This window comes from Microcaecilia unicolor, chromosome 4 (assembly GCF_901765095.1).
Source record: "Microcaecilia unicolor chromosome 4, aMicUni1.1, whole genome shotgun sequence".
Lineage (NCBI taxonomy): Eukaryota > Metazoa > Chordata > Amphibia > Gymnophiona > Siphonopidae > Microcaecilia > Microcaecilia unicolor.
The window spans coordinates 220581975-220605941 of NC_044034.1; the positions used below are offsets into that span (position 1 = coordinate 220581975).

Genomic DNA, 23967 nt, shown 5'->3' on the forward strand with positions numbered 1-23967 from the left:
AGCTCGAAACCTTGGGGTTATCTTTGACTCTTCTCTCTTGTTCCCTGCTCATATCCAGCAGATCGCCAAGACCTGTCGTTTCTTTCTTTACAACATCCATAAAATCCACCCCTTTCTTTCTGAGCACTCTACCAAAACCCTCATCCACACCCTTGTCACCTCTCGTTTGGACTACTGCAATCTGCTTCTTGCTGGCTTCCCACTTAGTCACCTCTCCCCTCTCCAATCGGTTCAAAACTCTGCTGCCCGTCTCATCTTCCGCCAGGGTCGCTTTACTCATACTACCCCTCTCCTCAAGTCGCTTCACTGGCTCCTTATCCGTTTCCTGATAATATCTCCAAAAGGTTTAAAAAAATGTTAAGTGATGACCAAAGTGGAAAACCCTGCCAGTCTTAAACTCTTAGATGCCAGTCTCTGTGATTCAACCACATAATACTAAACCTCAAGGAATAAAGAAATCCAATCCAAACTGTTCTTCCCAGGCCCATCTCGGCACATCTGATCCTCAGTACAGTATGACCAAGTCAAAAGCTGAGGATAGATTAAATAGGACAAATAAAACATTTTCCTTTTTGTCCTGGTACCTTAGTACTGAATCAAGTGTAGCTATTAGCACGGATTTGGTTTTGTGTGTCCTTAGAAATCCAGGTTGTACCTTGCTCAGTCTAAGATAATCCTACAAAAATTCCGATATGGAGAAAACTACCTTGTCCAATATTTTTTGCTAATGGGCTGATCTGCTATTGGTCTGTAACTAGCACAATTGGATGTATCGTCTGAAGTACATTTCCATATAGGGGTAATCACAAATTCAAAATAAAATCATTTAAAAAGATACCTAAAAAGAAAATTAACAAAATTCTTCAGATACAGCAAATATCTGATGTAAAAAAAAAATTTGACTTCTTGAACTTTCTTATCTCAATTTCATACTTCACTGCTTCTTCCTTGGCCTGTTACATCAAACTGAACTTGTTGCTACTGGTGCTGCCATCACTTCCTACCTCTCTCCTCCCTTTTGTGCCTCACTTGGTGGAAATACTCACTGTTTAAACTGCAGGCTGCTCTGTATGTACAGAACTCTGCACGGCTCAAATATGAGGTTTTTGAACTATGCAGATCCATGGCACTTCAAACAGCTGAAGTATGAGTTGCATGGCGCTCCATATATACAGAGTTCACCATAGTTCAAACAGTTGATGTGGCCACAGAAGGGAGGAGAGAAGGAAGTGGCAGGAGAAGCAACTATTTCATTTTTGGACTGCCACATCTAAAGTCCCTTTGAGAGGAAACACTTGCCATCCTGTAGCAAGTCCACTTTTTGGGTACCACAGGGTAACTTTAGCAGCTGGTGGAAAAGATGTCAATATTCAGCCCTGGCTCATCCCACTTAAAAAAGCCCCCATTGTACATTGCTTATAATGCTTTTATTTCACTGGGAGCATTCTTTGAGTGAAAAGTTGAAAATAAATATCTCCTATTCCCGTGATTCCTCTTGTTTTAATTTTTGTATGTCTGTCTTACAGAGGAGTTGGTGTCTCGTTAAACAACATGAAGTGTCTCTGTGCTATGCTGTCTTTGGCTGTGGCTTATCAGCTGACTGGTGCAACACTGTCAAAGACGGACTCCAAGAAATCCACTTCTAAAACCATGGAGGTGAAGGTAGGAGAGTCAGCCTGTTGCTGAGTAGAGGTTATGTGCTGTGGAATTTATTTTATTTATTTTATTTTATTTATTGCATTTGTATCCCACATTTTCCCACCTCTTTGCAGGCTCAATGTGGCTTACAATACATCATGAATGGTGGAAATATATAATAAGATAAACAATTCGTATTATGGAAGGATCTTGGGTAACATGATAATGAAAAAGTATTATATTAGTATAATAAAGAGATGGGTCGTAGTAGATTGCAGAAGTTAGTTCATAGATCGTTTTTAAGTTGCGCGGCAGCGGGTTCCAGAATTGTGTACTCAGGTAGGAAAAGGTTGATGCATGCATTAGTTTGTATTTTAGACCTTTACAGTTAGGGAAGTGAAGGTTGAGGAATGTGCGGGATGATTTTTTAGCATTCCTGGGTCTGACATGTATGCAGGGCCATCTCCGTGAATGATTTTGTGGACTAGGGTACATATTTTGAACGTGATGCGTTCTTTAAGTGGGAGCCAGTGTAGCTTTTCTCGTAGGGGTTTTGCACTTTCATATTTTGTTTTACCAAATATGAGTCTAGCTGCAGTGTTCTGGGCTGTCTGAAGTTTCTTGATTATTTGCTTTTTGCAGCCAGCGTAGAGTGCATTGCAGTAATCTAGATGACTGAGTACCATTGATTGTACCAGGTTACGGAAGACAGTCCTTGGGAAGAAAGGTCTTACTCTTTTTAATTTCCAAATTGAGTGGAACATCTTCTTGGTTGTCTTTTTCGCGTGGTTTTCAAGTGTTAGGTGTCTATCAATGGTAACGCCAAGAATTTTTAGGGTATCCGAAATTGGAAGATTCAGTTTTGGTGTGTTAATGGAGGTGAATTTGTTCGTGTTATGTTGAGAGGTGAGTATTAGGCATTGGGTTTTTTTCTGCATTGAGTTTCAGCTGAAATGCATCCGCCCATGAATGCATGATATGTAGACTTTGGTCCAAATATAGACTTGATCATAATCCAATGTGGAGTATAAAATGTGTGCAACATGCATCTTTTAACATTTCACTATTAAAAGAAAGGAAAGCATAGGTTGAAATGAGCCAGTCCAGTGGTTTAGATCCAAGGTGTGCTTTAGGCCTAGTGCAGTAAAGAGTGAGTCCTAGAGGATAAGGACACAAGTAGTTAGCACAAACTGATAGTATACAGAAGGGAAGTTGATTTGTCATGAAGGGAAAATTTTCAAACTGTCTGCACTGGGACAAAGCCCTGTGGACTTTTTACCAGTTCTTATACTCGTAGTCATTTTCAGATGAAACTGAAAACATGGTTGAAAATCAAAATAACCTTTAGGCCAAAACCAGGCAGAAAAAGGTATTTGGGCCAGTTTTGGCACTGTAACCAAACCCAAAATTTGGTCAGCCTCCAATATTCTACCCAGGAAATAGCCTTTTCACTAACTTTCTGATTTGCTTTATATCCTCCTCTATATAGCTCTTTCTAGGCAAGCTATTCCACCACATTGGTGCCATTATTGAAAACATTCTGTATCTGAATGTGTCTACCTTCACCTCCCATATAGATGGGACTTCCAATTAGAAATTCTGACTCATTCTTAAGTTTCGTCCTGATACATGTCTTCTCAGTCTATACTGCAGATACTTAGAGCATTTTTCCCCACACAACTCTGAATATTAGTGCTAATATTTTGAATTTTATTCTCCTATGGATTGGTAATCAGTGAAGTTATTTTAGTAGAGGTGAAATCCTCCCTGTGAGAGTTCCTCAAAAGCAGTCTTGTGGCTTCATTTTGCACCAATTAGACTTTAACACTTTAGCCAGTCCCAGTATCAAAACACTGTAGTAATCCAAAGCTGAAAAACCCCCAATACGACCAGTTACCAAAGCTGGCATGATATGTTAGAAATCTTAAGCCCTATTCAATCAAAGTTTCTCATAAGCTAATCTTATTTGTGCCATCCTTCCTCTTCCCATTGCAACCTACTTACAGTGGCTTCTCTGTCATTTTTGCAGGTGATATTCAGTGCTTAATATGCAAATTCTGAGATCACGTATGTCAGTGTTTCCCAAGTTGGTCCTAGAATACTCCTTTGCTAGTAAGGTTTCTAGGATATCCACAACAAATATGCATGAAAGAGATTTCCATATAATGGAGACAGTGTATGCAAGTCGATGTCATGCATATTGTGACATGCAGAGCCTGTCGGCTCCCCTTGACAGGGGGAAAATGCAGGAGAGTGCCAAAAAGTGCAGTTTAAACCTGCTGAAAAAGAAGATAGAAAGACTAGGAGCTAAGGAAAACATGGAGGCAGGAACCGCGTACATGCCCCTACTGTAATACAGGCCGTGGTAGTATTTGTACTTGCTGGAACAAGGGGGAATGACAGGAATCTTCAACACTTACCTCATAAGAAGGAGGCAGGAGAAATCCTGCATAGGGAATGACACGGGGACCTGCAGTAACCGCAGGGATGGGGACAGGGACCCGCAGTAACCGCGAGGATGGGACGGGGACAGATCCCATGGGGTGGGGATGGGGACGGAGCCTGTGAGGATGGAATCAAACTTTGTCCCCGTGTCACTTTCTACTTTGAAGCCTGTTAATGAACTGGACTATTATTTATATTTGATGCAGACAACAATATTTTTATTTTTTGGAAAAGCGAGCAAACATGCTGGCCACAGCTATCAAAATTTGCATGGGGGGTCCTGTACATCCTTCTACCAGCACATCTTCTAAGAAGACATCTTCTATTACAGGAGAGACTGGAAGACAGGAGAGCTAGACTGAATCCTGAGATTGTTGATGACTTCTTTATTTATTTATTATTTATTAGGATTTATTTACCACTTTTTTGAAGGAATTCACTCAAGGCGTTGAATTCCTTCTTATTCATTTACAGATGAAAAAATCATAACAGTGCTTCATAGGGCATATTTCTCCCCTCTAGGGCATACAGAATGGGTTGTATTTTGTGCCCTTGGACAATTTAACGGGTGGATTAGGATTCTTTGGGGTAGTAGAAGTCAGCTATTGTTGGGGTTGGAAGGGTAGAGGATGGTGTGGTGGGAGGGTTATTATAGTTGCTAGTTATTTTCTATTTGTAATTCATACACAACAGTTGCCCAGTATATCGTTCCTTTTTATACTTCAATGAAAAGATTTAAATATAAAATCATAAGTGTTCGAGGCTTCTGCAGCTGAGGACAGAGCCCACAGGGATGGGGCGGGGACGGGGCCAGAACCTGCGGGGATGGAGACGGGGCCTGCGGAAATGGGACGGGGATGGAGATGGGACCAAATTTTGACCCTGTGTCATTTTCTATCCCTGCACAAGCTGAGCTGAGAGAGGGGAATTCCTTCCCAGCAAGTCAGGCTTGTAATCAAGGTAGCCTCTGTGTGTGGTTGTGTGTGTGAACCGATATACTCATATCACCCCTCTTCTCAGGTCACTTCACTGGCTTCCAATCAGATACCGCATACAGTTCAAGCTTCTCCTTCTTACCTACAAATGCACTCAGTCTGCAGCCCCTCATTACCTCTCTACCCTCATTTCCCCTTACGTTCCCGCCCGTAACCTCCGCTCACAGGACAAATCCCTCCTCTCAGTACCCTTCTCCACCACCGCCAACTCCAGGCTCCGCTCATTCTGCCTCGCCTCACCCTATGCTTGGAATAAACTTCCTGAGCTCTTACGCCAAGCCTCCTCCCTACCCATCTTCAAATCCTTGCTCAAAGCCCACCTCTTCAATGTTGCTTTCAGCACCTAACCTTTATACCTTTCAGGAAATCTAGACAGCCCCTATTTGACTGACTGTACATTTGTCCTTTAGATTGTAAGCTCCTTTGAGCAGGGGCTGTCCTTCTATGTTAAATTGTACAGCGCTGCGTAACCCTAGTAGCGCTTTAGAAATGTCAAGTAGGAGTAGTATTGGTTGCCCTAGCAACCAGAGAGAGAGAGGGTGTGACTGGAAAGCACACTCTGGTTAAAAGTAGCAATCAGGGTTGCCAGGTCTGCAGGTTTCCCGCCCAATTGGGCGGCTTTCCGCGACCCGTTGCGGGCAATTTTTGCCGGCTGCGGGAAATTGGGCGGCTTTTAAAAAGTAACGTTGCGGATTTGGGCAGTTTTCTTGGGCTTCTATTGGTCCAATTTGGTCCAATAGAAGCCTCGCAGAGGCTGGGTTAACAATGTCGGGGTGGCTACGTCGGGGGCGGGGTTGATTACGTTGGTGGTGGAGTTTAACTTTGTGCGGGTTATGGGCGGGGAAAATTTTTTCAACCTGGCAACCCTGGCAATCATGCAAAGTAGAGAGGTGCACAGTGAAAGGTTGGATTCCAGAGACGCTAGAAGAAAGGAAGAAGCCCAATGAAGGGAAGGGCCAGTTTCTAGAAGGGTTTCCTGGGAGGGAGCCACAACTCATAGCAAGCCTAAAGGAAAAGAGGTTTCCCCCTAGAGTGCTGTGAAGAGCAGGGAAATCTACAGCAGGTGGAATCCAGGGAGAGGCAGAAGGCTGGTACTAAGAGAGAGGAAGGAATAGTAGTCCTTGTTGGCTGGCTGGAGTGAGAACGTGGTAAGACAGTGGGGGAAGGGAGCTATGCAGCTAGCTAGGTGTGTGCTGGAGTAGGGCTGAGAAAACCGATAGCCCTTATCCATACAAGTCAGGTAACCCACGTTTTGATTTGGGAATAAGGAAGGTGTTTGGGGCTGAAGCCTGATTAATTGATAGAAGGCCACCCAGTTCCTAGATGGGGAAAAATGAACTTTGAGAGAAAGGGCTGAGGGCTAGTTACTCGTTTACTTCCAACCAGCCCCCCTCCATTGCCCGCCGTATTGAGCCTGCCATGAGTGGGAAAGCGTGGGGTACAAATACTTCACTTTACACGGGCAGGGCTCTAAGAATCTTCTGCTGTTTATTTCTTCTCTAAAATTGTATTATAACTGATTTTCTCTCCCATTTCACTGGTATTTCTCTTTTTATTTTCTTATGTAAACCACTTTGATGCCTTGAGAATAACAGCATATATCAAATATGAGAATAAAATATATAAATCAGGGGCATAGCCATGGACGGGCCCAGGCCCAGCCACCTTTGCTCCAGGCCCGCCCACTTTTAACTAGCCCCAACCCAACCAGTGGCATAGCTCTCCCAAGCGAGGCTCCAATCTTTTCCTGCCTCTTTTGCCCGTTCTCCCCGTCCGTCTGCACATGGTCAGTTCTGGTCATTTTTACTGTCCTGAAGCACCGTTCTCCCTCCAGCACCGGCGATTCCCATAGCCAGCCTTCTGCCAGCGTGCGTCGTCGGGGCCTCGTCTCAGGCGTGTCCCGCCTACTCTGCAACTTCCTGTTTTCCGCAAAGGTGGGACGCGCGCCTGAGAAGAGGCCCCGGCGACGCACGCTGGCAGAAGGCTGACTATGGGAATCACCGGTGCTGCAGGGAGAATGGCGCTTCAGGGCAGTAAAAATGACCATATGCAGGGGGCGAGGAGGAGGAGGGCAGCAGGCGGAGAGGAAATGCGAGACTCGTGCCCACCCAGTCCACCTCCAGGCCCATCTAAAAATTGAACTCTGGCTACGCTACTGATATAAATGCATTAAGCTGTGTTCTTTTTTGGATTTAGAGAAGCTCCTATCAGGCCAACCTTCCCAGTCCTCTCCTCCTGCAGGCCTAGAGTTGTGCTTTATGATGTATAATATTCCCCTTTGACATCATGCTTAGTATGATTTTTCCTTCTTTTTTTAACCTTTTTTCTTTTTATCTATATCCTCTTTCTTTCTCCCTCCCTCCCTTATATGGTCTAAGGCAGTGTTTCCCAAGTCTGATCCTGGAGTACCCCCTGCCAGTCAGGTTTTTGTGATATCCACAATGAATATGCATGAAAGAGATTTGCATAGCATATAATGGAGGCAGTGTGAGCAGATCAAGTTCATGCATATTGGATATCCTGAAAACCTGACTGGCAAGAGGCACTCCAGGACTGCACTTGGGAAACACTGGTCTAAGGACTCCACTTTAGGATGAATAATTGCTTTGCTTTGTTTTGTATTTTCTTGGTTAAAATTCTTTGGGGCCCTTTTACTAAAGCTTAGTACGTGCTAATTCTGTTAGCACGCACTATGCTTTAGCAAAAAGGCCCCTCTGTGTCTTATAGTGGATTGTATTTCTGATTCAAGTGGATGCTTATATATTTGTTTAAATAAAGTTTACAGTGTTTACAAAAATTTTGTATTCTCTTTTTTTTTTTTCACTTTAGAGTCAACATTCAGATAGTCCAGTACAGGACCGGGAACTGGTGGTCACAAATCCCAAATTTAAAGATATTGTTCTGGAGCATAAAATTTATTGTGCGAAGGAAGTGAGAACACGGCATTTCCTGGGGAATGTGCTGGGATACATCACACCTGTATGTATATTCTTGGGATGTTCATAATATATATCGTGATACTGCTTTCATAGAGCTCTTTGGTTTATAGTGTCACAAGACACAGAAACATTGAGGGTAATATTTAAAAGCACTTTGGGGCATATTCGCTAAAGTCCACTAAAGAGTTATCTACTACTATTAATAGTACTACTAATGATTTCTATAGCGCTACTAGATGTATGCAGCGCTGTACACTTGAACATACGCAGGCTGATGGTAAGTAAACACCCTTACTCTAGGTCCACCAAATGGAGAGTCCCAAATCTAGACAAGAACAGGAAACAAAGTAAATAAGAAAAGAAAGCAGAACAAAAATACCTACATCTCGGTTAACTTTCTCAGCACTTTAAAAAGATAATTCTAAAGGGCCTGCTGCAGACATTTCCAGCCTATTTGCAGTGATAGGCAGACAGTTGCAAAGGATCAAAGAAAATGTATTTCCTATCCTTATACTTAATGATACATTTCCAAGGAATTTAAAAAAAAAAAGAAAACTATTCGGAGCACAGCAGGACGATTTAGCAAAAACTGCTTGCTCCGCTTCAGAGTTTCTTTTGAAACACCAGGAAACATTCTTATTATAAAATTTAAAAGAGGTGTTTGTGCTTAAAATACATTTTAAGTAACCAATCTTGATCTACTGATAAAGCAAGCTGAACAATCAAAATTCCAGGTGCCAAATCTTCAATATCAGAGTTTTCAAATAAGGCAGAAACAACTAAAACACCCATAACTTGGTCTTGAACAATTTCTTTATTTATCTGCTTTTTAGCTGTTGTAAGATAGTACTGTACATCTTCACAATGGGTGGCAAAGATTGCTTCAGAATCTTCAAGACCTCAGATAAATATTTATTAAACATATCCTTAAGTGTAACGGTCAAAGATTAGGAAAGTTCAATAAGATTAGCACAACGTGTAGTGTTTTTCTAAAGTCTCTACTTTGCTTCTTGGTCCAGAGACATCCTTAGTCACAGTTGTTTGAAAGGTTTGAACAGAACCCAGTTCTTCTTTCATTTGACCCAGCTCTTGTGTAGTCTTTACAAAATTCTGTTCCAGTCTAACAATTTTATGCTCTTGTTGCTGAAAAGTCATTATAAACCCATTTGAGCACACAACATTTATCAAAGATTAAACAGAGTTCCAAAGTGTTTCCAGTGAGAAAATGGGCAGTCTCTAAAGAAAAAGCAGCTGACATCGAGGAAAAGATTGATCCACCAACTGCAGGAGCTGCTTGAGACACTGAAGGAAGAGGAGTAGTGTCTGCGTTCTTCCATTCCAGTCCGAAACAAAACAGTTGAAAAAGATCTCTGGCAGCACTCTTGCTAGTGCCTCCCTCAGCTCCCATCACATTCACTTCCTTCTGGGGGGTGCTCTAGGGGACTCCAAGCTGTCAAACCACATCCGTTAAATAGGTTGCTGAATATGAGGGCTTATCAAAATGTCTGACTCGAAAGAAGACACAGTCTCCTAGCAGTGGTGTTGACTGAGCCAGACTGCCATACTAGTGGGTGCCAAGGTGGGTGAGTGAACTAAATGTCACTCCATAGGACTAGAGGAAACTGGTGGCAAAGAGGTGGGAGGGTACACTCTTCGCTGCGTCCTTCATTGCAGCATAATCTAGAGGCAAGAAGAACACGATGTGCTCAGTAAGGTGTGTCTACCACCATCTTGGATCTCCCCTTCTGTATTTATTTTATTTATTTAAAATTTTACCATGCTGCCCATTGGGCTAAAAGTACAGAAAGGTGTTTCACAAAGTCACACCAGAAGAAGAGAAATTACATTGTAGAAGAAACTGAAAGGACAGAGGTGGGAAGAGGAGAGCAGGGGAACAGGATGCATTAATTACCCATACCAGTAGACAGGCTAATGAAAGGTTCAGACCAAGTCTTAATGTCCTTTTAAAATTCCAGGGAACACTTGGTGAAGTGGATGAATAAGAGAAGAGAATTATGAACAGAAGAATCATGAGAAATATTCAAGTGAAGATACGAGGGAGGGAGAAGAACCAAGAAGGAAGTGAGTGTGAAGGGACATAAGAAAGCAACAAGCAGGCTAAATAAGGGGACTGTTGGCAAACCAGAGCACAGTCAGTTAGGGTAAGGATCTTGAATTTAAGGTGAGCAGTGACAGGAAGCCACTGTTGTGAAAGAAGGAGAGGCAAGACATGGTCAAAGCGGCAGACACAACAGCTTTATGGCTGAAGAGTGATAAATTGGAGATGCTTGAGAATAGAAGAGGGCAGACTCTTCAAAAGAGCATCACAGTAGTCAGTATAGGTAATGACTGATGCTAGAATAAGAATTGGCAGGTGGGTGAAAGAGAGAAAAGGCTTTGATAGACTTTATCACCAAAATTTGTCCCTTCCCCTAGCAAAGCTTGAAGAATGGTCTGGAATTTGGCAGCTAAGATTTAATGCTAAAAAATAAAGGGCATTATTTGGGCTGCAAAACCCAAAGGGTTGGTACAGTTTAGGGGGTGAAGAACTTTTATGCATGAAAGAGGAGTGGGGCTTGGGTGTGATTGTATGTGATGATCTTAAGGTGGCCAAACAAGTAGTAAAGGTGATAGTGAAAGCTAGAAGGAGGGTGGCAGTTTACCTCTCGCCTGGAAGCTTGGTGGAACCATCCTCTTGTGTTATGTCTGCTGAGCGAGGGTTGGTGATTCTCCCGGTGTGCAGCCACAGTGCATTTTCAGCAGGCATTGCAGGGGGCACCTCTTTCTGATGTCATCAGGGGATTTGTGCCCCATAAGGAGCTGGTGCCCCTGTGGCAATTGGCCATAGGTGTGCGGCTGCAGGGGCGTGCCCAAAGGGGCACACCTGGCCCCTTTTGAGCTCATTGGAGCACTGAGGACTTTTGAGGGGCGCTGAAGTTGTTGTTACTTTATTAATTTCCTTTGATATACCTAATGGGGAACTGTAAGGCCAAATCATAAACTTCTACACCAAATGCAATTGAACCTATGGACAGGCACTTGGTTACACCTGGGACATCTGGAATACAGGTACTTTCCCCATCAGGAGCCTCTCTGTGTTCTCCAGATTGTACTCCTCCCCTCCCTCATCTCCATACAGCCTGTAGTTGTTTGCTTTATGTGAGATTTGCTTTTGACAAAGTTCCCATAAAGCCTCTGACAGTGTCATGAGACCTCAACATTGTTTTCACCCACCTGATGAAAGCACCTTTTCAGCCACTTGACTCTTGCCATCTGCAGTATCTCACCTGGAAGATCTTGTTATCTCTTGTTTGTCCTGTTTGTCCTAATTAGATTGTAAGCTCTGTCGAGCAGGGACTGTCTCTTCATGTTCAAGTGTACAGCGCTGCTTATGTCTAGTAGCACTTTAGAAATAAGTAGTAGTTTGGTGGCAGTCACTTCAGCTCGCAGGGTCAGTGAGCTTCAGGCCCTAGTAACAGATCCACCTTACACAAAGTTTCGTCATAACAGAATAGTTCTCCAAAGTTCCTCCCTGTGATAGTGTGTCAGAGTTTGATATTAAGCAATCAGTTGTCTTTCCAACATTTTCCCCCAAACCTCCTGCCCATTCTGGTGAAAGCACACTGCACACCTTCAACTGCAAGCAAGCCTTAGTCTTCTATTTGGAGTGGACTAAAGCCCATAGACAGTCCACCCAGATTTTTGTTTCTTTTGACCCAAACAGGATGAAGGCAGCCATCAGTAAAATCACTTTATCCAGTTGGTTAGCATACTTCATTTCCTTCACTTTTGTCCAGGCTGGGCTGATTTGGGAGGATTATGTCACAGCTCATAATGTCAGAGCCATGGCTGCATCAGTAGCCCATGAGGTCAGCCTCCATCAAGGAGATTTGTAAAGCTGCAACGTGGTCTTCATTCCACACATTCACATTTCACTACTGCCTTGAGCAAAACTCCAAACGCAATGGCCGGTTTGGTCAAATAGTTCTGCAGAATTTGTTTGGAGTTTAGAATCTAACTTCACCCTCCTAGGCCCATTTTTATTCTGTTCCAGGCGACACCTTCACAACAGGAACTTTTTTTTTTGTTGTTGTTGTTCAGTGTTAATGGTTCTGGTTGGCCTTACTATTGCGAGTCCCTTTTGTCTGTTTTCTGTTTGTTGTTTTTGGTGAGCCTGCTAACTAGGGATTCCCATCTGTGGTAATCTGATGTCCTGTTTGTCCTTGATGAAAGCAAGTACTCTCATGTAGCAGGTGTTCTCTGAGGACAGAAGGTCACAGATTACCACATCCCTCCCACCAAATGTTTCTATCCAATCGTAGGTCTCTCATGAGTAAGGTAGGCAGGAAGGAAGACACATGTGCATGCGTGGTTGGGCCTGCCAAAAGCTTCTGGAAGAAATAGAATGCTGGGCAGCATGCATGTTGGGGTTTTGTTGATGGCGCAACCCATTTGTGGTAATCTGTGTCCTGCTGTCCTTGGAGAACATCTGCTACAGGTGAGTAACTTTGCTTTATTTTGGCATGAGGATTACAAGAGGTGCTACGACTCCATAAGGTTGCTGGATGTACATAGAATGCTTCTTAGATATCTGGAAGTTACTAATGAGTTCAGATGGTCTGATCACTTTTCTCTCCTTTTGTTTCTGGTCTAAAATGTTTTGCCAGCTTCCAAAGTATTGGCTGGAAGATTCAATTTCATTGGCCTACATCCAGATAGGTAAACAATATCCACCATTGGATATCCAGGCTCACTCTACCAGAGGTGTTGCTACTTCTTGGACAGAGTCACAAGTGGTGTCCCTTGCAGAGCATCTGTAGATCAGCAACTTGGTCTTCTTATCATTCTTTTTATAAACACTATTGTTTGGATATTGCTGCCAGAAAATAAAATTCTTTTGGGGCTTCAGTCTCCTTTGGGGCAAAAGTAGCCCCAGAATTCCTGTGTGTGGCACAGAATAAAACTTATTCAACCAAGATGTATTTTGGATTGTGATTTCACTGCTGCAGCCTTGGTTTATGGGACAAAGGTGAACAGAGACACTGTGCTCCTATGTTTATTTTTTGCCATGGACTGGTTTAATCCAGTTTCAGACGTGCCTTTAGAGAGCCATTTTCTGAGCAAAACCACCAGATAACAAAAACATGATATTCCAGTTGTCATGAGGATTTCAGGGATGTTGTCCTTTGACTCACAGGAGAAGTACTTCCATGGATTGGCTTATCAGTGTAATGCAATCACATGCCACCAATTGCAAAGATTGTTTATGGAGGCCATGCTAACAGCCATGGGACCGAAACATAATAATGGCCGGTTGGAAATGGCGCACACACACACATACCCTTTTTCTCCTCTTTAGAGAAACTTTCTGGAAACTCAAATCTGTTTTCACCCATGCTTACTCACTCCCTGAACACTTTGTGCTCTCTACCTCTGGGTGGCTAGAGCAGAAAGAACAACATCGCCTCCAGCAAAGGAGTTTGCTTGGGGTAATGTGGGATATAAATGTCAAATAAATAAATAAACACTGCTGCACAAGACTTTTACATTTCTCTGATACTTGAGGTAGATAAGAAGTGTTTCATTTTTAAGTTTGAGCCGAGCTAATGGTGTCCTGTCTAACCTTGTTAGGTGATAGTTGTTCTGGTGGGTTTTTTTTTTTTGTCGCTTATGGATGGGTCCTTTTACTAAGCTGTGTTAGGTGCTAACATAGTGAAAAAAAAGAGCCTAACGCGGGAAGCGCTAATGTGTTCCGTTCTGCATTAGTTTTCGGATGTTCTCATGCTTAACCACATGCCAAATTTATTTTAATTTTTTTTGAGGGGGCATGTCAGGGGCTGAGAATGGGTATTCTGCTCTAACCAGTTAGCACATCTATACTACAATGTGCTAATTGGATAATGTAGAAGCCCTTTGCACCTACAAAATAGGTGGTGGTAAGTGCTTCCAAGATAATTTAAGAAACAGCTGTGTGCTAATGGAAATATTAGCACGCGTAATATAAATCGCAAGATTTTGTTTCCAGTAATCAACTTGGATATTCATAATGCTTATCAAAAAAAAAAAACAGTGGAGAGAGAGACCTCCACAGTGATTTTTTTGATAAGCATTATAAATATCTGAGTTGATTATTGAGAGTAAGTTCTGGACTGATTGGATTGATCTGTTGGGACTAATGGAAAGATAATCCTAAATTTTACCTTACTGTAGATTTAAGGAAAGTCGCTGCTTTTTGGTATCCTGCCAGGTGTTTGTGACCTGGGTTTGACCACTGCTGGAAACAGGATACTGAACTTGATGGACTTTTGGTCTGATCCAGTATGGCAGTTCTTATGTCATGCTATTCTATTCTTATGCACCTGTTATGAATCATTTACCTATTTCTCCCAATTAATTTGATGTTTATTATCGTATCTAATCCATGCAATATTTTCATGTAACTTGATTGTAGCACCTCTTTGTATTTATCATTCCGTTAATGGTGATCACCATTGCGGCATAATGTAAGCCACATTGAGCCTGCAACTAGGTGGGAAAATGTGGGATACAAATGCAGCAAATAAATAAATAAATGCCTCCACACACACATACTATAGCTGGACTGAGGGAGACATTCCTGGCAGTATGGAGATGATGGGTTAAGAACAATGCTCATAGATATGATTTTCAATTCTATGTATGGTGTTCCCAGCAAATTTTATCCCACATTACAATTAGGTGCAAAGTGTATAGGTAAATTATGCCTTTAAGCAATTTTCAAAGGAAAAACACCTGCATGGTTTCCTTTTTGAAAATTAAGTACAAGGGGAAGAGTGGCAGGAGGGTGGACACAGGAAAAGGGGGGAGAAAGCAGGAGAGCAAACCCTGGGGTCCAGAGACATGGAGGGTTGTTGGCAAGAAGTAACAATGGAAAAGGAGGAATGATATGGATGAGGGCTAATGTGGAGATGAAAGAATAAAAGGATGGAGAAATGTGGCAGAATTTATGAATTTGGACAGTAATTTCAGGCTAATTAGTGGTTCATTTAAAGAGATCAATTTTTGGGGGGAGAGCAGACAAGCAGAGTCAAAGAAATTCCAGAGATGCAGAGAAGACAATGAAATGGAAGGAGAGAGAAGAGTGGAGTGAGAGATGAAAGATGTGACCAGGTGTGAATGTATGTTAATGAGGGGAAGAAATAGAAGATGAGAAAAGACAGAGAGAGCTTGGGTCCTTGATAGTGGCTAGAGGTAGGACTACATGGTGCTGCTGTGATAGAAGCGGGTTTGGTACAATTGGTCTAATGACGGTCTAAGGATATTATTCATCTAAAGTACAATTTGTCTAAAAGTTAATTCGTCTAATGGACAATTGGTCTAAAAATTAAATAAGATAAAAGATGTGAAGTCATACATTTGTCATGTGGTAGATCACTTTTTTAAAGTCAGTAATGAGAATACACCACATGCTTTAATCTAGTCAAGGCATTGACCCTGGATGCCACTTGGTGTTGTAGTACAGTAGGTAAAAATTTAACTTAATGCAATAGAGGTGTAAAGTCACAAGTATTTGATGTGGAAGAGTAAAGACTTGAGTCATGAATGAATGTATTAAGTTGCTAAAAATATGTTTAACAAGCCAATTATTAAATACTAGTAAAAAAGGCCCGTTTCTGACACAAATGAAACGGGTGCTAGCAAGGTTTTCCTCGGAGTGTGTATGTTTGAGAGAGTGTATATGAGAGTGACTGTGTGTGAGAGAGAGAGTGAATGTGCGAGTGTGTGTGAGAGAGAGAATGAATCTGGGTGCGAGTGTCTGTGAGAGTGAGTGTGTGAGAATGAGAGTGTGTGCCAGTACGTATGTGTGACACAGTGTGAGAGAGAGAGAGAGTGTGTGAGACACAGACTCTGTGAGACTGAGTGTATGAGACCAAGAGAGTGTGAGTGACTGTGTGACACATAGAGAGTGAATGTGATACAGTGTGAGACATAGAGTGTGTGAAAGTGAGAGAGAGAAAGACATTGACTGTGAGAGAGTGTGTGAGAGAGAGAGAGAGAGAGAGAGAGTGTGTGTGTGTGTGACAGAGATACCTCCCCCCTCCCTCTCTCTGGTGTCTGAGCGTTACTGTGCAGGATGCTGAGTTCTGGCTGTGCTTCAAGGAACTGACCAATCCTATTTAATAGAATGCACCTCCAACATTCTGAAGCAGAGAAACCTCGTGTGGTTGGTCACTTCTGCTTGTGATGAACCCGGAAGTATGTGATGTCAATTCAGGAGTTGGATACAGAGAGCAGGAATGCCTCAGCCATGCAGTCAGCTTCAGAATGTTGGAGGTGCATTTTATTATATAGGATGACTGCATCTTTGAAGTAGGCCTGTTTGTGAATGAGATGAAAATAAAAGCTGTGAACTGAAATTGTATGTTACAATTCTGTAAAAGGTAGATACTGTTGTAAAAGTTTATGCTTCAAGTATAAAATCCAGAACTTCAGTTGATGATCAGTTAGTGCAAAAAGTGGTGTGTGAGGTAAAATATTTCAGTTAAATCACAACTGTTACAGTGGATATTTTAAGGAATAGAGTTCTTCGACTTGGTAGATTCAGAAAAGGGGAAAGAGAAGTTAGTTGCCTAAGGCTATCTTCTGTGCCTGCGACATAAGCTGTCAGAAAGATGACTGGAGAAACTGCTTACTACTGGAGATGCAAAGATAGACTGTAATGGATCAGTAGTTACAATAATGATTAACGGCCAGGATCAGCTACAGAAGTTTGGAGAACATCTGATGCATGCTGCTGATGTCGCCCATGTGAAGGCCACCATGAAACAAGCTGCAGCAAACAGTAGTGACAAGCCTGCCCAAATTGTTCAATCCACACTTGCAGTGATGGACCCTGCTGCATGGCCATACCTGCTGAATACAGCGTCTTTAAAAAAACTGTCAAACGAGTCCGAAAATAAGGTAATCTAGAACTGTCATCCTTAACTGATTTGTTTTTTTCTCCAGAACACACAAAGACTCTCGGTGGGGAGACTCTCCTTGTTTACTCTTTCCAAAAATACTAGGACTAGGGGGCATTCAATGAAGCTACAAATTAGTAAATTTAAAACGAATTGGAGAAAAGTTTTCTTCTTTCAATGTGTAATTAAACTCTGGAATTTGTTGCCAGAGAATGTGGTAAAGGCGATTAGCTTAGTGGGGGTTAAAAAAGGTTTAGACGGCTTCTAAAGGAAAAGTCCATAGACCATTATTAAAATGGACTAGGGGGAAATCCACTGCTTATTTCTGGGATAAGCAGCATAAAATATTTTGTACTTTTTTGGGATCTTGCCAGGTATTTGTGACCTGGATTGGCCACTGTTGGAAACAGGATGCTGGGCTTGATGGACCTTTGGTCTGTCCCAGTATGGCAATACTTGTGTAATGTAAGAACTCAGATATTGGTACAGAGAAAGTCCTGCTGTTCATAGTGGTTGCCAGCGTTTGCATGCTCAGCGAGAGTCTACTGGATTATGGATGGGATATTCAAAACCATTCCCACTATATTCACTCAGCTGTATTCAATATATGCTCCTTTTGGTTCTGATGACAGAAGTTGAATGCTGCAACTGACTTATGGCCTCATGTATGTCCATTTTTGCACAGCGAGCCTCCTACAGTATTTTGGAATTTTTTTTACCAGGCATAGTCCATAATCTGTGCTTTTAGAACAACATTGACAAACTTTCATACTTTTAAATTTTCTCATATTAACTTTCTTTACTCATAAATGTAAGTTTATAAAATTGACTTTTCAGAAAGTTTGTGTGCTAATCTTTAATTTCTGTATCTTGCTGTAGTTTTTCTTTAAAATTACACTGATTTTTGCTTCAGTATCCTGTCTCCTCTATTGTTTAGCCAATTGTCTCTTAGACCAACTGTCCCATTAGCTGTTGTGTATTTTAGACCAATTGTCATTAGACCAGTTGTCGGGGACTCGGTAGAAACAGCTCATAGGGGAAATGCCTACCTCCCACCAGTCAGTTGCAAAAATTGCATGGTTAATAGTAGGGCACACATGCCTTTTGAAAAATTAAAGAGAACATTGTCCCAGATGCATAGTAACTGTGAAATTTGCAACTGTATAGGTTTTCTATTTTCTTTCTTTCATTTTTGTTTAAATCTTTTTTTTTTTTTTTTTTTTTTTTATTGCAATTTAAAAAACACTAAACAAACAATAACAAAACAATACAACAGACAGAAACAATTTCCAAAACATCTTCCAAAAATCCTCTCAATTAACGTTGGACTTATAATCTAATAAATCTCATTTGTTTACCCTTTTTGGGACAATAGGACACCTTTCTTCTATTATTTTTCTCATATTTAAATAAAACCAAATGCCACCTAAATTTACATGCAAATACCAATTATTTTTCCAATGGTGAACAATCAGCTTTAAGGCAATAGAGATTTAAAAAAAATATATATCAAAAAGACACTTGGTAAATAGAATCAGAAAGAATCAATGACTTCCAAATAATTAACTTACATGACATGGGTTTTCTGAAAATAGCCCCCATAAATTGACCATTACAACATTATAACAGACGTTCAAGCCACTCAAATGCACACTGTATGATGGTGGCAGCCTTGTCTGATTTCTGGATCTGCATCTGATGTTGGGACTGATCCCAGATATACAGGGATTTTTCCAGAAGCACTGAATTGGATGGTACAAATTGGGAGACTCTTATTTCTGGTAAGAAGCAACAGTTAGGCATTACTAGCAGGAATCCCAAGCCATCTAGTCCCACATAACCTTCCTGAGATTTTTGAATAAGCCGTTTCTTTGCAATATATCTTAGACACACATGCACTCTCAAATAAGACAGAAGTGAGTAAAATGAATGAGCTTCCTATTTGGGATCTGATGGGCACTTCCAAGTGACTTGAACTGGTTGGAGGCAGGATGATGGTCTTGATGAACAATTAATCTAATCCAACTGAGCTCTTATGTTCTAACTGCTGGTGTATGTTGTTCTGATATTCATGCAAATCCAAAATGTAACTTAAAAGATTGACCTGATGATGTATCATGAGTTCCCCTCATGCACCTCATTTCTATTTACTTTGTATTATGTTTTGTCTGTTTTGTTCTGAATTTTCAATAAGTAGTCAAAACACCTCCTGTGTTGATCACAGCTGATACACCTGAGAGCTACAATTTGCAGACAGTCAAATGAGACACTTTGAGCAGAACCATTCATTGCTACTCTAATCAAGATGGAATATCCAAGCATCCCAGCCTTTGTTGCACTAATGCAGTTCTGCTGAACAATGAGGCCACCTAGGTTGTATCCTAGTATAGCAATGGTGAACTTACCCAGACCTCCCTCCTTCATGATAGTCTGTCAGCACTTTTTTCCATTTTTGCTGACAGTAAATCTTATGAAAGAAAGTACAGCCTGTATGCAATTGAAATTAGCATAATAACCTGAAAGAAAGCAGTCTTTAGAACACAATGTTACTGCTCCATTCTAGCATTTATTGCAGTGACTTACATGTCGTTGGCAAATAAACTATCCAGTAATAGCTTTTTGTTAGCAGGAGCTTTGTGTATAACCCAGTGTCATATTTCTTTGTTTTTATTGTTCTCCTGACAGTGGAACAGCCAAGGTTATGACATTGCTAAAACGTTTGGAAACAAATTCCCACTCTTGTCACCGGTCTGGTTGCAAGTGAAAAGACGAGGTAGGGAGGCGTATCAGGTCACTGGACTCCACGATGCTGACCAAGGTACCCAGCTTTCTCCTTTTACTTATTTTTCTTTGCTTTATAATATACTTATAACTGTAGAGAAGTACTGTGAAACTGACTCTTTGTAACTGCTAACCCCAGAGTGGGTGTTGCACTCTTATGCTGCTGTTGTTGACACTTGCAGGGATACTGCAGCTGGTAGCAATATTCAACATTTGTAATACACCGTCTATATATTATAACTGATAGCATGTAGGCAAACATTCTGAAAGAGGGCTAATCCTTCTATGCAACCATGCTGTACCCCCAAGTCAGTTATATTGTAGTAATGACATGTAATGTTGCCATCACCCTTCCAAAGCAGTATCCTGCCCTGGAATACCCATTGTACTTGGTGCAAGACAGTACAGCAGGTGGTTGTTAGGCAGTTAGTCCACATCCCCCCCCCCCCCCCCCCCCCCCCCCCCCCCCCCCCACACACCACACACACAATGGAGCAAGTTATTGTCCTTATGATCTGTTTCCACACTTGGGCACAGTATGACAGCATGAGCAGCGAGAGCAATTGCTAAATAATACAAACATTCATTGCTTAGTACCTTACCTGCAAAACCTCCACTTCCAACCTACAATATCTAGACCATAATGTCATGCCTTTGCACAACTGAAGGAAAGCATGAATCTTATTCAGAATACCCACATTGCATATGGATGGGATAAATTTGCATGCATTTCATCCATTGTATGCAAATCTATCTCATGCATATTCACTGTGGATATCTTGAAAACCAGACTGACTTGCTCTGTCCCAAAGTTCATTGGTTCTCAGTCCAGCCCTAACATTTGGCCTAGGTTGTTCTGGATCCTCTCCATACCATCTTCAGCTAGCTTGGTGTGTCCCAAGGATTGTGTTGAGAACCCTTGCCCTAGAATGTGCTGGAATCCTATGACCCCACCGCTTTGAGGGTCCTTAGGACAACAGTTGATTGCTCCTGGGGTGGCCTCCCACCCTCCCCTGCTGACCTTTCCCTCCTTTCCAAACACATGCTTAAATTAAATAAACAATATACACATCTCTCTCTGTCTCTCTCTCTCTCTGTCTCTCTCTCTGTCTCAATTCCTGTTTAAATGCCATTGCCTCCTGCTTAAGAGTGATTTATTTCTTAATCCTTCTAAATGTGAGGCCATTATTTTTTCCATCCCCAGCCATAACCTCCGGAAGAATGTTCATTTATGGGTAGGTGGAGGGGAGAGGAGAGAAATTCTTCGGTGCCCCTTCAGTCCTTTTTGTCCGCAGCTGTGTCAAATAGCTGTCCTCCCAGCACCTCTGTTTTTTTTTGGTCCCCTCTGCTTCCTCTTCAGTCCCTCACTCCTCCCCTCAACACTAAGCACAGCAAACGGCAGGAAAGTTTAAAACAAATATTACTGCCACTTAGCAAGTCACAGTGTTTCCCTTAGTGGTGGGGACTCTGGAATACAAGGTCCACAGAATCAGCACCCCTACTATCTCCACTGATCCTGCTTTGGCTTTTGCCCAGCACAATCATGGGGTAGCAGTGATTCAGTGAGCAAACACAGTGCAGGAATACAGAAAAAAAGAAAGGCTATTCTTCAAAGCCTGCTCAGCCAACAGTAAGTAAACAAACCCACAGTGACCCTGCTGTCAGTACTACTACTACTACTACTACTACTATTTAGCATTTCTATAGCGCTACAAGGCATACGCAGTGCTGCACAAACATAGAAGAAAGACAGTCCCTGCTCAAAGAGCTTACAATCTAATAGACAAAAAATAAATAAAGTAAGCAAATCAAATCAATTAATGCGAACGGGAAGGAAGAGAGGAGGGTAGGTGGAGGCAAGTGGTTACGAGTCAAAAGCAATGTTAAAGAGGTGGGCTTTCAGTCTAGATTTAAAGGTGGCCAAGGATGGGGCAAGACGTAGGGGCTCAGGAAGTTTATTCCAGGCGTAGGGTGCAGCGAGACAGAAGGCGCGAAGTCTAGAGTTGGCAGTAGTGGAGAAGGGAACAGATAAGAAGGATTTATCCATGGAGCGGAGTGCACGGGAAGGGGTGTAGGGGAAGGACGAGTGTGGAGAGATACTGGGGAGCAGCAGAGTGAATACATTTATAGGTCAGTAGAAGAAGTTTGAACAGGATGTGAAAACGGATAGGGAGCCAGTGAAGGGTCTTGAGGAGAGGGGTAGTATGAGTAAAGCTACTGTGAAGTTGGCCTCTAAAGCTTCCCTGAAACACAAAACATCCCCCCCCTCCTCTTTCAGGAGGGAATCCCCCTACTACATGGCAGAAATCCAGTCAGGATAACAATACAAACATGCCATTCCTGGCAGTTTACCTCTGTTATTCCTGCTCAAATTGAAGCAAATTTAACGTTAATACAACTCCTCTAATGCTTTGTTCAAGATAGCCCAGCAATTTTACAAGCTTCCAAGACTGTTCCATCTCCACAGTAACAGTTTGTTTTCATACAGCAAATACAAATGAATCTGTGTGGTCTCGGCCTCAATCCCCTCTTTCTTCAGTTATTTAGCTTAAATAATAATAATAAAAAAGTTATGGTTAGAATATGGTATTGTTTCACTCATTTATTTCAATAATTAAAAATTGTTGAACACTTCAGCAGTCTGTTTTCAGTCTTCACCTTGGGTTGTCAATTTCAGAAGAATGGTCAAAAGATCTGGCAGTTAAAATTTAATGTCTTCTGTTCAAATAAAGAAACCTAACATGTATACTCCACACATACAATCTTAAAGAAAATATTTAAAAAAAAATGTTTTTAAGTGATTGATGCTCAGAGTAATCTGAGTGCCTCATATTGAATGAAGAGCTTCAATACACTCAGTCCTAACCATCATCGCACCTGAGTGTACATCCCTTCCTACCTTTTCTCAACAAACTAAATTGTCCAAAATTGGTGCACTAATAAAGTCCACAAAATGCTCAGTCAAAAGTATAGGGGTCCTTTTACAAAGGGACGCTAGCATTTTAGCGCACGCTAAAAATAAGCACATGCTAAACATTAGAGACGTCCATATATTTCAGTGGTTATCTCTAGCATTTAGCGTGCACTAATCAATAGCATGCACTAAAACACTAGCGTGCCTTTGTAAAACAATCCCATAGTTCTTAAAGTTCATAGATCACTTATTTGCAGACTTCACATTCCAATAGGTGTCAATTACTACTACTATTTAGCAACTATTTAGCATTTCTATAGCGCTACAAGGCGTACGCAGCGCTGCACAAACATAGAAGAAAGACAGTCCCTGCTCAAAGAGCTTGCAATCTAATAGACAAAAAAATAAATAAAGTAAGCAAATCAAATCAATTAATGTGAACGGGAAGGAAGAGAGGAGGGTAGGTGGAGGCGAGTGGTTACAAGTGGTTATGAGTCAAAAGCAATGTTAAAGAGGTGGGCTTTCAGTCTAGATTTAAAGGTGGCCAAGGATGGGGCAAGACGTAGGTGCTCAGGAAGTTTATTCCAGGCGTAGGGTGCAGCGAGACAGAAGGCGTGAAGTCTGGAGTTGGCAGTAGTGGAGAAGGGAACAGATAAGAAGGATTTATCCATGGAGCGGAGTGCACGGTACTACTACTAAATTCCGGTGGTTAGCTGGCTCCAATTTAATAGAAGGAAACTTCAGTTCCAAGTGGAGGCTTCATGCTCTACTGAAAATAACATGATTATCCACAAAATTTATTTGTTCCCAACATAGAGCCATGTTTTGCCACTCCTGGTGTCATCAGGAGAACAGAACTAAAAATATAAAATCTTTATCAAATCTGATACCAATATACCCCCAATTTACTAAGCCGCGCTGGCAGTGTGCTAATGCTGACACAGCCCGTTCACTTTGAATGGGCTGTGTAGGTATTGCTGCACAGTTTAGTAAATGGGCGTGTTAGTTTGTTGAGAAGGGATGGACACTCTGGTGTGATGATGACTAGGATTAAGTGCATTGAATGGCATTCAGTATGAGTTACTCTGATCGCTCTGTGTACCAATCATTTCTTTTAAAATGTTTTTTTAAATATTTTTTTTAGGATTGTATGTGTGGAGTATACATGTTGGGTTTCTTTATTTGAATAGTAAGAACCAGGGTAACATAATATTCGGTTTCTAATACTGTCTACTATTCAAATAAACCCAACATGTATACTCCACACATACAATCCTAAAAAAAATATTTTAAAAAACATTTTAAAAGAAGTGATT

The 23967-nt window shown here is 41.6% G+C and overlaps 1 protein-coding gene across 4 annotated transcripts in view; it reads left to right on the plus strand.

Moving 5' to 3' along the window:
- Positions 1 to 23967, plus strand: part of CHID1 (chitinase domain containing 1) — a 382173-nt gene that overhangs the window by 7902 nt on the left and 350304 nt on the right. For all 4 annotated transcript variants that reach the window (XM_030201249.1, XM_030201252.1, XM_030201250.1 and 1 more), the window contains exons 2-4: positions 1527 to 1662; positions 7908 to 8057; positions 19642 to 19774. In XM_030201249.1, the coding sequence (XP_030057109.1) occupies positions 1552 to 1662; positions 7908 to 8057; positions 19642 to 19774 (394 nt within the window). In that variant the 5' untranslated portion in view covers positions 1527 to 1551. The remainder of the gene's footprint in view (positions 1 to 1526; positions 1663 to 7907; positions 8058 to 19641; positions 19775 to 23967) is intronic.